The sequence below is a fragment of the Myodes glareolus genome, chromosome 11 (assembly GCF_982192425.1).
Source record: "Myodes glareolus chromosome 11, mMyoGla1.1, whole genome shotgun sequence".
NCBI lineage: Eukaryota > Metazoa > Chordata > Mammalia > Rodentia > Cricetidae > Myodes > Myodes glareolus.
Window position 1 is genome coordinate 53,204,666 of NC_142036.1, and position 13,698 is coordinate 53,218,363.

The 13,698-nt window shown below is 32.1% G+C and overlaps 1 protein-coding gene across 1 annotated transcript in view; it reads left to right on the plus strand.

The window, feature by feature from the left end:
• The window catches only part of C11H14orf39 (chromosome 11 C14orf39 homolog), a 41,062-nt gene extending 28,159 nt beyond the window's left edge, over positions 1-12,903 (plus strand). The window contains exons 14-18 of the mRNA XM_048415767.3: positions 285-346; positions 1,702-1,880; positions 3,960-4,098; positions 8,210-8,267; positions 12,001-12,903. Of these exons, the coding sequence (XP_048271724.3) occupies positions 285-346; positions 1,702-1,880; positions 3,960-4,098; positions 8,210-8,267; positions 12,001-12,122 (560 nt within the window). The 3' untranslated portion in view covers positions 12,123-12,903. The remainder of the gene's footprint in view (positions 1-284; positions 347-1,701; positions 1,881-3,959; positions 4,099-8,209; positions 8,268-12,000) is intronic.
• Positions 12,904-13,698: the final 795 nt, after the last annotated feature.

The window sequence follows — 13,698 nt, forward strand, 5'->3', positions numbered from 1 at the left end:
AATTACATCTTAGATATATACTTGGAGAAATAGAAATATGGATTATATGTAAAGAATGCCATTTGTTGTAGAATGCATCGATATATGGAATATTTATACAAGTAATGAGAAAACTATGTCTCCATGCAGTGATATGGAGGAATTGCATAAGCATGTGCAAAGCAAAAAGAGAGACATAAGATATATGTATAATTTGCCATGACATTTTAAAGCAGAAAAGTAAATTGTTTAATTTCATAATGAAATTGCATAAATAAAGTAGTTTATTCTTGTATAACAAATAGATGCTGGGTGTGGAAATAAAGAGACAGTAAGACAACTAAGAGAATCACAATATACTCCACAGGTAAGTCAAATGTTAGGTTTTTAATTTTTAAGCATAGCATCGTAATTTAAAAAATTATTCTGTGCCCATTTATTTTTTAGATTTTTTACAAATGAAATTATGTAAGATGTTATTAGCTTGGAAGTCAGGTTCTAGAAAGTTAGAAATTTTATTTTTCAGTTTGAATAAAGAATTCATAAAAATTTATATGAACAAATACCAAAAGGTTTTCACTCATAAGTGATGATACATATTGATATGGAAACCAATTCATGACTGAATAATTTTGTTTGACGTGATTGAATGATTTGTTATAGCAATTCAAGAGCAGTGATTGCCATGAAAGTATTTTGACAATATAGTAAAATATACTTTATAATATGTGGAAAACTTTATTAATGACAGACAAAGGTACCAAGGATTAAAATGAAAAATGACAAAGTAGTATTCTATTGTAAAGGAATACAGATAATGAGCACATTATTTTTTTTACACAAACCCAAATTCTTTCTGTAGTAGGATTTGGTATAGTAATATATAATAAATCTCTCTCTCTCTCTGTATGTGCACAAAAATAAGGTTAAAAATGTTAGTGTTCAGGTTCTCAATCTTTAGAGATAAAGTCGTATAAAATTATAATGGCAAAAAATAGAAAAGTAGGCAATTGTCTGTTAATATTTACCTTAAAGCACAGTTACTTGGGATAACTTCATAAGAGAGTTTTATTACAGTTCATAATCTGAGAGTTTGTGATCTGAGAGTTGGTCCCATTGCTTTGAGCCAGTAGTAATGTACAAATCATGGCAGAGTGCATGATAGAGTCAAACCCCTCATCTTTGACCAAGAATGTTTTTAAAGAAGACATCTCACAGTTCTTTTTTGAGCATGCCACCCACCATGATCTAAAGAACTCTCAGATCCACCTCCTAAACTCTTTACTGCGGCCCAGGAATGCTGGGTTTGGGATTAAGCTTTCAACACAGATCCAGATTATAGCATAAAGCAATAAACAAAATTGATTAAAAGAAAATCTCCTTTTCATGGAGTTGGCAGAATATAATGTGGAAATTTTAAAAGAAAAACCATCCCTCAGTATTTTCCTTTGATGTTAGTACATTTTGGTTATCATTTACTTTTTCATGTAGAGATAAGAGAGATGGGGCTGGGAAGAAAAGAAGAATTTACTGACAAAATAACTGTTTTTCTATTTTTTGAGAATATGTGTCACTTCACCAGTGCTTATTTTCCTTATCTATGAAGTGATAACAGGCTAATGTTACCAGGCTAATGCATCCTGTCTTATGCATTATATGTGTGTTCTTTTATTAGGTATTAACAGTCATTGTGAAAAGTGTTCTCTTGCTTTCCCTCTTCAGGCCATGTACATAGAACACTTTGAAAAATCAATAGAAAATAAAAGTGCTGAAGATGAAGAAAGGGCTGAGAATTTTCCAAAAACTCCTGAAACTCCTTTATTTCTAAAAACTCTGGAAGCTATGAAGACACCTGAATCTGTAGAGAAAATGCAGTTCCCTAAAAGTCCCTTCTTTGAAATGTAGGAATTCTATTAATAATTCTAATTGAATTATTTATGCATTAAGTTATATAAATAATTTGTAGAGGTAGTAAAATATCTAATTAATTAGAACTTGAAAAGATTTTAGTATTTCAGTCATAAAAACAAGGAAGAGACCACTACCACATTTGTACAATTCTTAGTGTTCTGCCAGTTTTGTTTCATAGACTCTCCTCCCTGTTTTTAGTTTGTTTGTTTGGGGTTTGTTGGCAAAGTGATAAAGATTCTGAGTATCCAGTGTGACAATATATAGGTTTCAGATTTTACAAAAGATAAAAATGTGAAAATTTTTTTTAAAAAATCAAGCTCAATACATATACTGATATGTATAGTAGTTGTGGACCACTTATTGAATAATGTTTCAGCGTCAGTTTTCCATATACATAGTGTCTGAAGCAAGAACCCCTCTGCCTTTTTTTGTTTTTTTGAGACAGGGTTTCACTGTAGCTTTGAAGCCTGTCCTGGAACTAGCTCTTGTAGACCAGGCTAGCCTCGAACTCACAGAGATCCACCTGTCTCTGCCTCCCAGGTGCTGGGATTAAGATTAAGTGTCTCTAATATAAATATACAACATTGGAAACCACCGATTGAGGGTTTTCAGCCAAGAAAGCAAAGCTGCATTTAACCTTTGGGTTTAGTTCATTCTGTTTCTTAAAACAGAACCCTAAGTTCCTCTTAGACCTAAATCAGATTTTGCTTTATCAGGTATCTCTCACCTGTGTTTTACTCATGTATTTTAAATTACTACTAAGAATTTTATGTATGAATGCCATGCATTTGGATTAAGTAAATGTATTCAAAATAGAACTTAGCATCAAATCCCTAAAATTGTGAATGAATCTGTATTGTACACTAAAACTCTGGGTGAGAACATTATGATCAGTAAAGATACATGATTCATTTATGATCATAGAGATTGCTGTGACAGTTTTGTCAGACTTATATATAACTATATATATTTATCTGTGATTAGGGTGGCTGGGAAATGAACCTAAGCCCTCACTCTTGCTAAGTACACACTGACCAGAGCTACACTCCATCTTTAAAAAAAAAAACCAACACTTTATAAGCTAGATGGTGGTGGTACACACCTGTGCCAGAGCTACATAGTCAGACCCTATCTTGCAAAACCAACCAACCAACAAATAAAAGAAAACAAAAACAGTGCTGTGTGTATAAGCAACTGTTGGTTATTTTATGATATTGTTCCTTTTATTTTACTTTGTGAATCACTGGTACACTATTATTTTATTTTGTAGATGAGGAAACAGAACCATAGGTGATACAACCAATCTGTATTAAAGTTGAGTGTTTTGTTTTGCTTTGCTTTGCTTTTGTTTTGTTTTGTTTTGTGAGACAGGGTTTTTCTGTGTAGCCCTGACTGTCCTGGAACTCACTTTGCAGACCAAGTTGGCCTCGAACTCAAAAGATCTGCCTACTCCTGCCTCCCGAGTGCTGGAATCAAAGGCGTGCGCCATCACCGTCTGGCTTAAAATTGAAATTTTAAACTCAGACCATTCTGGCTCTATATTATATACTGTCTTGTTTAATTACTTATTCAAGATCATTTATAGTTTATCTTCTCTTATATAACACTCTGTAATGTCTTACTTCTCATTAAAACATGTCTTGTGACTAATTTTCAAGATCTTGAAGACAGTGTCAGAGATAAGAGCTTAGATTTTGATTGTGAATTGCTGCATCTAAATTTTAACTTTGGTACTCACTATTCTTTTAAGCAAATCACTTAACAGTTTAAACCTCAAAATTATTTGCTGTAAAATGAAAGTGAATACTTCTTCTGATGGATTGTTGCAAGAAGTAAATTACACTTACATAAGTACCTAGAATAATGCTGACAGCATTTCTCAGTAAGAATTCACCGTTATTATCCCCAGATAGATTTTTATATTCCCTACTCAAACCATCATTTCTCCGTAAGTTTGTTACTTTAAAGCCTACTTCCAGCTATTTCTTTACAAATTCTTACCTGTATGCCATTACCTATAGTGAACATTTATAACATTTTGGTGATTTTTTAAATCTTTTCTGTAACAGAACAAGAAATGTAGTATCTGATGAACAAAAACAAAAGGATTCTTCTGGATTCTCATTTCTTACGAGTTATACTTCTAGATCACCTGGACTAAATTTATTTGATTCCTTTGTTTCTGATTCAGAAATCTCATCAGATCAGGTAAAGTGATTTATTTCTAAAAATCTACATCAGAGCTTTAGGCAGTTTTAGTTCTTTAGTACCAAGCTTTCTTGGGACAGAATATGTACAGAGGCAACTTTAAAAACAATGATAGAGTGCTTGAGGCCTGGGTTCCACTTCCAACATGGAAAAAGTTCTGAGTATTTTTTCATTCTTAACTCCAGACAATACTGATTCAGATTTATTTATTAAAAGAAAATATTGAGGCCAGAGAGATGGTTCAGCAGTTAAGATCACTAGATGCCCTTCAGGGGAGCTGAGTTCAGCTTCTAGCACCTGTGTTAAGCAGTTTACAACCACCTGTAACTCCAGTTCTGGGGAGCCAACAGCCTCTTCCAGCCTCCCAGGGCATCTGTACATACATGGCACACAAACATATACACAGAAATACAAATAAATCTTGAGAGAGAAAATCTCCATCTGGAATATGGCTCACATAATGGTAGAGGACTTGCCTACTATTCCTGAAGTCTTGAGCTTGATTTCCAGCACCCAAATCAAAGTAAATAAAAAAAAGAAAAACAAAAACCTTAAGATAGGGATGCTCTAAATTGTAGCTAAAGACAGATGAAAATGAATTTGTTACACATTTTCGGGGTAAAAATAAACTACACATTCTTACTTAATTCATAATGCTATTGTGTTACATTAGTGTTTTTAATTATGTTATGTATATGGTAACTCTATCATTAATTAGATTTAAAAGACCTAAAGAATTTGCAATAGTGTTGCTGTTTTTCAGTGATGCAAATCACTATAAATTGTTTACTTCTGAATTTAGCAGTAAAACACAATATTAATTCATGCTTTAAAAGTAAGAGTATACAATAAAATATAGTAGTTAAAATAAGACACGGAATCATCTCAATATTTGAACATGTAGAGTGTATGAAGTTGAAAATAATTTAATTTCCTAATCTGTAAAATAGAAATAGTGACAGTGACTGCCATAGAGTTTATGACTATTAAATGAGTTTATATATAAAAAGTATTTTCAAAAGTGCTACTTACTAATGCTATATAGTACAAATGTAAGTATTTTTGTTATTCTTTTTATTGTTCATTTAAATAATCATACCTATCATTTTATGTGGCCTAAATTTTGTTACAGTATATTAAATTGAAAAGCTTATAAATTTATTGATGGAAGATATGGTATTATACATTTTATATTATTTTAATGTGTTTAGCTTCTGCTACTTATACCTTTACTTAATAAGCAAGTAATTTCTAAAAAGAATATCTAGACAAAAAAAGACCATAAAAGTTAAATTGTTTTTTACTTGTTATTTAAGTAACATGAACTTAAATATATATAACTTTAGCAGGAAGCATTTATATTTTGCTTAAAAAAAACTATAAAACCACTGAAAAATTGAAAGCATAAATACATGAGGTATTTACATAGGAAGAAAATATGAAAATCTGTTTTATTAATGCAATTTAGATATAAATTGCATTAAAATATATATAGTTTTAATATAATTGAAAATCTGGAAAATTAGCTGGGCAGTGGTGGCACACACCTTCAATACAGGCAGCTGAATCTCTTTGAGTTTGAGGCCAGACTGGTCTACAGAGTGAATTTCAGAACATCCAGGGGTACACAGAGAAACCCTGTCTCTAAAAATAAAAACAAATCAAAAACAAAAAAAATCCTGGGGAACCGTGTATTTTAATTTTTGTTTTGTTGTGGTGAGTTGGACAAGAAGACCACCCAATTAATATGTTTCTTAGCACAAGCATCATGATGCGTTATGAAAATGCCCAAAAGTAAAATTGGTAATAGAATGGAATTCTAAACAAGTATTTAAACCAAAAGAAGACAATAAAGAAGGGATTGAATAAGAAAGCATAAAGGCAGTGGTGGTGACTCATGGCTTTAATTCCAGCACTGAGTAGCAGAGGCAGGGAGATCTCTGAATTTGAGGCCTGCCTGATCTGTAGAATGAGTTCCCTCTATGGAATGAGAAACCCTCTCTTGAAAAAAAGAAAAGAAGGAAAGAAGAAAGGAGAGAGACATATATTTCAATATAGTGCTGGTGATAGGTTGAAAATTAATAGATGTGAATTAAATTTCATGAAAATTCTAAGTTTAAGAAAGCCACAGTAGCTATATGATTATCATTTGGGGTACCCTTTATTATAAAGACATTGCTAAAAATGAGAGATAATTTATAAAACTGAAAAGTTTAACTCATAAGGAAGATAGAACATTCACAATTATGGTTTCTGTCTAGCAACAGCTTTAAAACATATAACACAGAGAGATATGTATTGAGCTTAGTGGAGTGTTTGCCTAGCATTTGCAATGTCTTGAGTTCAGTTCCAAGTTATAAAATTAATGAGTTAATTGGATATTTAATTAATCAAATTTGCATACGAGGTAAATAGATTACTCAACTATGAAGGTTTTATACTTCCCTTTCTCAACAGGTGTTAAAATTAGGTAACATAATAAACACTTCCTGTAAGATCTGAATGATATAACCAGTCTCTCTGGTCTCATTGACCTTAATGAACACCACATCCAACAACTCTTAAGTTTTCAGTCACTAATGGTATAATTACAAGATAGACTATGTTTTGGTTCATTAAATGATAAGTTTTCAGTCACTAATGGTATAATTACAAGATAGACTATGTTTTGGTTCATTCAATGAATCTTAATAAATATAGAAGTATAGAAGTATTGAAATCAGAGTATTGTGTATCCTCTGACCACAGTGTAATTAAATTGGAACTTAATAAGATATTTAGAAGAATTCTAAACAGTTAGGCTGTGGGGCAAGAAAATATTCATGAGAGAAACCAGAAAAGATTTTGAAATTACTTACTATAAAAATTCAGCATTTCAAAATTGTAGAGTAATGACACAGCCAGAGCAAAGATGGTAGTTATTTCATTTAGTTATAAGACAAATAATTAATTGAAAAAACTGTCTAAAATTAATGATCTTTGGTTTTCTTTTGAAAAGATATTAAAAAGAACAACAAAGAAAAGCAAATCAAAAGAGAATAAAGAAATAAAAAACACTAGAAGTCAACAAGCTGAAAAAATAAAACCAGAAAATTAGAAATTCCAAGTTAATTCTTTGAAAATGATTAACGCAACTGACCAACTCCTAGTTAGATTGTCAAAAAAGTCATTTACCTCTGTTAGAAATTAAGAGGATATAATTAAAAGTCATAAATATTGTAAAATAGATTGGTGAAAGGAACTTATTCTACACATTAACATTGGGTGAAATGAGTCAACAGTGGGTTCAAGCCTGATGATTTTTTTGGCTTGGGACCCACATTGTGGAAGGAGAGAACCAATTCCCACAAGTTACTCTCTGACCTTCGCATATACAGCATGGCACATGTATGCATGCACATATACATACATAATAACTAAATGCATAAAACTTATAAACTTAAATGTAATAAAAATGGTATGATAAAGATATAAGGATTGATCAAATAATCAGTGGTATAGGCTAGAAAGTCTTGAAACAATAGAATTTAGAATGTGATAAAGGTGGGACCACTTGTTTTAAGAATAAATTAGGGATTTACACATTACACCAATAAAATTTAACAGATGAATTAAATTAAAAAAATATTAACTATAAAATATTCAAAAGAAATATTGAGATGATTCTCTAGGGGTAAATTTTTTATATATTGCTATAATCAAGTTATTAGGCTTTATTTATTTATTTATTTGTTACGGTGCTGGGAATCCAACCCTAGGCCTCAGGAATTCTATAGACAAACGTTCTACCACTGAGTCACACCCTCCAGACCAGTCCTTGTTTTAATATAAGTAAATGACAAATTTATCCATTCAGTGCTAGAGATTGAACCAAAAAACTCATGTATGCTAAACAAGGATTCTACCACTGAGCTACATCCCGGGCTCAAAGACAAGAGTTTTTTTGTTTTGTTCTGTTTTTTTAAGTCTTGTACTGTGCTATGTAGAAAGTTACTGTCATGTCTGTTCTGATTTTATATACTAAAAGTACAGACTCTAATGTTAAATATAAATGCTATATAAATTATACTTTTGATTTCACAAGTAATAGTTAATGTAAATTATTTTCCAGTTTAATGAACATTACTCTGCAGTAAACCTAAATCCTTCTTCATTACAACAAGAAATTGGTAAGTAATTTGAAGTTCTCTATATATAAAAACATTTTAATTCTCTTTCATGGTACTTGGTTTATCTTCAGTTGATCTTTTAGCTCCTTAATTTATTTAAAACTACTTACTTCTAGACAATGTTAACTAAGGAGATAGTGCTGCAATCTCATCACACAGAAAGCAGTCAGTAAGTGTTCTGTTCTTTCCTGTCCTCCTGCCCTTTGTCCCTCTTCCTTCTTCATTCTTTGAGCACTTCAGCATCTTCCACAACTTGCCAAACTTGTTACCTTCTGTATTACTGAGAAGTCAGTATATCAAACTGGGTATCAAACATGGGTATCTCACTTTTGTTATCATATTTAACACCTTTTAATAATTTACCATTAGCTATTCCCTTTTTGGGGGGGGAATTTATCTTCTCCTATCTCTCTGGTACATATTTTTTTATTGAAATACTTTCTTCATTTATTCTTTGATATGTGTGTGTATTTAACACACATACAAACTAGATACAACTGTGTGTATCAAATTATCAGATACTGCTTTTGGCTTTGATCAAAGAACAGTAGGCAAGAATCAAAATCTTCATAGGGCTTATGTTCTGTTGAGAGTGACAGAAGACAGACAAATAAATCAATGTATACTATACTAGTGCACTAAATAGTTTGTAGACTGTTGCAAAAGGAGCAGTGGACTGCATTCCCACCGGGATCCCAGCTCCCTGGCTAGTTTACACCAAAATAATTACACGAAAACTGTATTCATTTAAACACTGCCTGGCCCGTTGGTTCTAGCCTCTTATTGGCTAATTCTCACATCTCGATCAACCTATTTCTAATAATCTGTGTAGCACCTCGAGGTGTTGGCTTACTGGGAAAGATTCAGCATGTCTGACCTGGCAGCTGGCTCCATGGCATCTGCCTGACTCTGCTTCTTTCTCCCAGCATCCTGTTCTGTCTACTCCGCCTATCTAAGCTGCTGTCCTATCAAAAGCCAAGGCAGTTTCTTTATTAACCAGTGAAAGTAACACATAGACAGATGACCCTCCTACATCAGTAGACTTGAAGTGGTGGTCAGATTCATATTAAAATTTTAATATATTTACTTTGTAGAAGGATGCAAAATAAGAGATAACAAGCACATATAGTGTGTTTTGTCTCATTGAAAGCCCATCAGCTACCCAAGTAATAAGATTTCTTTTGCTACCTCATCCACATGGAACATGTCATGCTGCCATGAACAAGACACATGGTGCATGCAGGTGATCTTGACCCACAAAAGTTACACTATTATTTTTCTGTCAGTCATTTATCCCATTCTAGTCATGAGGTTCAAGGCCTGTATGCTAATTCATAACTTCTCTAATTCAGGTATGTTTTTACACAGTACAGTTGGCTAGCACAACATTCTACATTTGCCCTGATCCTGTATTTTCTAAGAAAACGGTATTAAGAGAAGTAAAACTCCTAAGTCATCCTTCCATGTGGGCCTGACTCACCTCTGACTTGAGTTAACCCTTATTATTGATCATATTACTAGGAAGGAAAATAAACCTGTAGTGATATTTTGTTTGTGTTTTAACAAATAAAGCTTACCTGGAGATCAGAGTGCAGAGCTAGACATTAGAGACCAGGCAGTGGTGGCATACACCTTTAATTCCCAGGACTTGTGAGACAGAGGTGAGACAGGCAGATGGATCTCTGTGCATTCAAGGTCACCCTGGGCTATACTAGATTGATCCCCTCTAAGAGGCAGACAGTACTGGCCCACACCTTTAATCCCAGGACCAGGGTATTGGAGAAGAATGTGAGATGGCGAGAGGAATATAAGGCAGGAGCTCTCTGCAGCTTGAGGCAGCATTCAGTGGATGGGAATGCCCTTTTTGGTCTGAGGAATTGCTAGATGTAAAAGGTCTCTCTAGTGGCTGTCTGCTTTACTTTTCTGATCTCTCAGTTTTTACCCCTATATCTGACTCCAGGTTTTTATTATTAAGAACAATTATATTTGTGCTACATAAACCAAAATAAAGACTAGGTAATTCCTGGTTTAAGAAAATGATTGCTGTGCCACACGGGCATTCAGGAACACATGAATGAATATCATTTTAACATAGACGTGAAGGAGGTGGAGGTAGTAGATGCTGGAAAAAGTATTCTAGGTAAAGAGTGAAAAGGTCTTCACATGGTAATGTGCTTGGTATGTTCAGTGAAAAGCAAGTAAATTGTATGATTAAATTAGAGAGAAAGAATAGTGTAGAAAAATAAAAGTGTGAGAAAGAACAAATCATATGCAACCTTTCGATTATTGAAATTTTTGGATGATCTAAGTGAGATAGGAAGCTACCAGAGGGTTTGGAGGAAATGACTGAAATGATGTGATGGGTTTTTGTTTGTTGTTTGTTTTAAGGATTACTGTGGATTTCTATATAGAGAGAACACTATATAAAAAGGGTAAATGCAGGAAGATGATTAGCAGGCATTAAATAATTAGCATGATTAAACTAATTCAGGTTTACTTTTCTGAACCTCTTCTTTTTAAAATAATGTTTATATTCTACATAATATCATTAAGTATTTATCAATACATATAAAGTATCCTTTGGAACTTTGAAGGCAAGGACTTGTTTTATATTTATCTTTGGATTTTTCAGAGCACCTGAAATACTGCCTTTCACAGTGATAAACTTATTTATAGAATGCTTAGGAATTTTACAAAGACTTCATAGGAACTTCTTAAATTAAAAAGAAAATATAACTCATTTATGCAAACAGAAATTCAAGGCTGTGTTTCTTTCTGAGTTTGTATATTCTTGTCTGTTTAATTCTTATGGTTATGAAATGAAGTTAGTAAAGAATAAAATAAAAAGTGAAGTGGAGAAACACAAATATCTGCTAATCTGTTCATCCTGAGTTCATTTGACATTGGTTGTTTTATGCCACTTATTTCAATTAAGCCGCTGTATTGCTGTAGATTTTAAATTGTTTAGTAATAGTTGATATTGAAGATACTGAAAAATAATTTTGCTTTCTATTTTAAAGAATGAGTAATGAATGAAAATTGACATAAAGCAAATATACACATGAAGTTGATTTATAAATTTTCTTTCAAAACTGGAAAACTCTTCACAAATTTGTCAAAGGTTTTGTAATTACTCAAAAATAATAGCTAAATAATATATTTTCCCCTTTAGTTATCACTATTTATAATTGCTCCATTCTACTGATTCTGTACAAGTTTTTCAAAGTAACCTTATAAAGCAGTTTAAGTCATGTTATATCTGTGCTCAAAAATATTTTAATGGTTTCCTGTTATCTAAGTCTACATTAGTGAGATATTCAGTAGTCTTTGCAAACTCATCCTCATTAATTTTTGTTTAATATAACTTTATTATTATTTTCAGCATCCTGCTAAGTTGAATGGATTTATGTTACCCTATTGTTTCCTATGCACGACTGGTTTTGGGCCTATGTACTATTCTCTTTGTTTGAGATGGCTTACCCTACTTCCTGCTATTTATACAAATTCTTTACATACTTGAGTTCAGATTATTTGTAAGTAGGGCTTAAGTTAGAATGTACCTTTCCATAGTACCACAAACGATGCCTTATGTATATGAAGAATACATTTAAATATATGATAAATATATGTGATTTAATGTTCATCTCTTTATTGTGTGCAGTACTCTGTAGTCTAGTAGATTAAGTTTTATATAACATGAATACAATGATATTTTAATATTTCTATTCTTCAGGAAACTTATTTGGGAAATCAGAAGGAGAAGATACCTTCACGTTTTCTTTTCCCTCAGACTCTTCAACTCATACGTTTGGAACTGGAAAAGATGACTTTAGTTTTCCATTTTCTTTTGAATAGAATCAAAACATGAAGTTATTTAAGTATTGAATGTTTTATTTTTATTGTGGCATAAGATAATCATTATTTATTTTAATTTTGACTTTGTAAACCCTTTCAGACAGTCCTTCTATCAATATTTTTCCATTAGTTTTGTATAATATTAAGTCCATTTCTCCCTGGAATTTGAGTTTTAGTTTGGTAATATTTTAGTTATTTTGATAGTAATAAGGATATCTTCAAATGATCAGAAGACCTTTTAATGATAACTGTGCAGAATTCATACTTTAGCAATTAAAAGTCTTGGAATCACTGGGTTTTATTTATGCTTCATTATTGCAGGATACAAAATGGAATTCTGATAGTAATTTTAAAAATTCATGTCAATGACAATAAAGGTTTATGTTATTTTCTTCTAAGTGCAACAACGGTAAAATTCTACTTTTGCTAATTATGTTACTAAAATGTGAAAGACTAATACCTGAAAATTGTATTGCTCTATCTCTGGTTGCTTAGCTTTGGTTTAAGCTTTTTTGATTAATAAAAATTTTTTTTGTTTTCCATCTTCAACAAGTAACATTTCATATTAACATTTTTAGTTTTTATAGTTTATATTTTGTTTCATGTTTGTAGTTTTTTGTTTTAGGGGGGGATTGAGACAGGGCTTTCATGTTCATATTCCATATTTGTCAATTAGATATAGCTTGAATTAAGATATTTAAACTTTGGTGAAATTATATACTTAATATCTTTATGTGCTTTTTAAGTTGAGTTATCAAGTAATAAAGATTATGGCTCCACACTTTAATGTGTAATTGCTGACAGATTTTTAAACCTTTGCTTTTTGTTCCCTACATCTGATCAAACTTGAGAGAAAATCCTCTTGGTTTCTCCTTGCTGCCAACAGGAAGTTCAAAGTCTTTATTGGAACTCTCATCTTTAGTCATCATTTAAAACTCAGATGATCTCAAAGTCATTTTCAAGTCATTTCAAGCTTGGAATTCCCTCCAGAAATCTGTTTATGAGCAGAAAATTGTTTCTTAATGTATTTTGGGGTATGTGTATGGAATCATCATTCTCAACATGCAAAACAAAATTTGAGTGAAGGTCTGTCTAGCTTCTTCAGAATATCCAAAACATTCACAGTTTATTGAATTAAGCCTTTCTAAAGACTTCAGGAGGCTAATTTAACTGTGAATTTAAGAACATTTTAGATTATATATTTAAAAATATCTACTTATTTATTTTGTATGAATGTTTGCTGACCTATATGTCACTATGTGCACTATGTCTGGTACCTGCAAAGATCAGAAAAGGGTGTCAAATTTCCCCGAGATTGGAGTTCAAGATGGTTGTGAGCCACCATCTGGGTGCTGGGAATTGAACCCAGGACCTCTGGAAAAGCAGCCAGTGCTCTTAACCTCTGTGCCTTCTATCCAGACCCAAACTATAAACTTTCTTAAAATCTAAACCTTCAATAACTGATTAAAATATGAAAAGTAATTCTAGTTTAAAATGTAGAGTTTTACAGTTATGTGACATTCTCTGAATAAATATGAAACTAAATAGGCATGATGAAAATCTTTTTTTTTTGAAA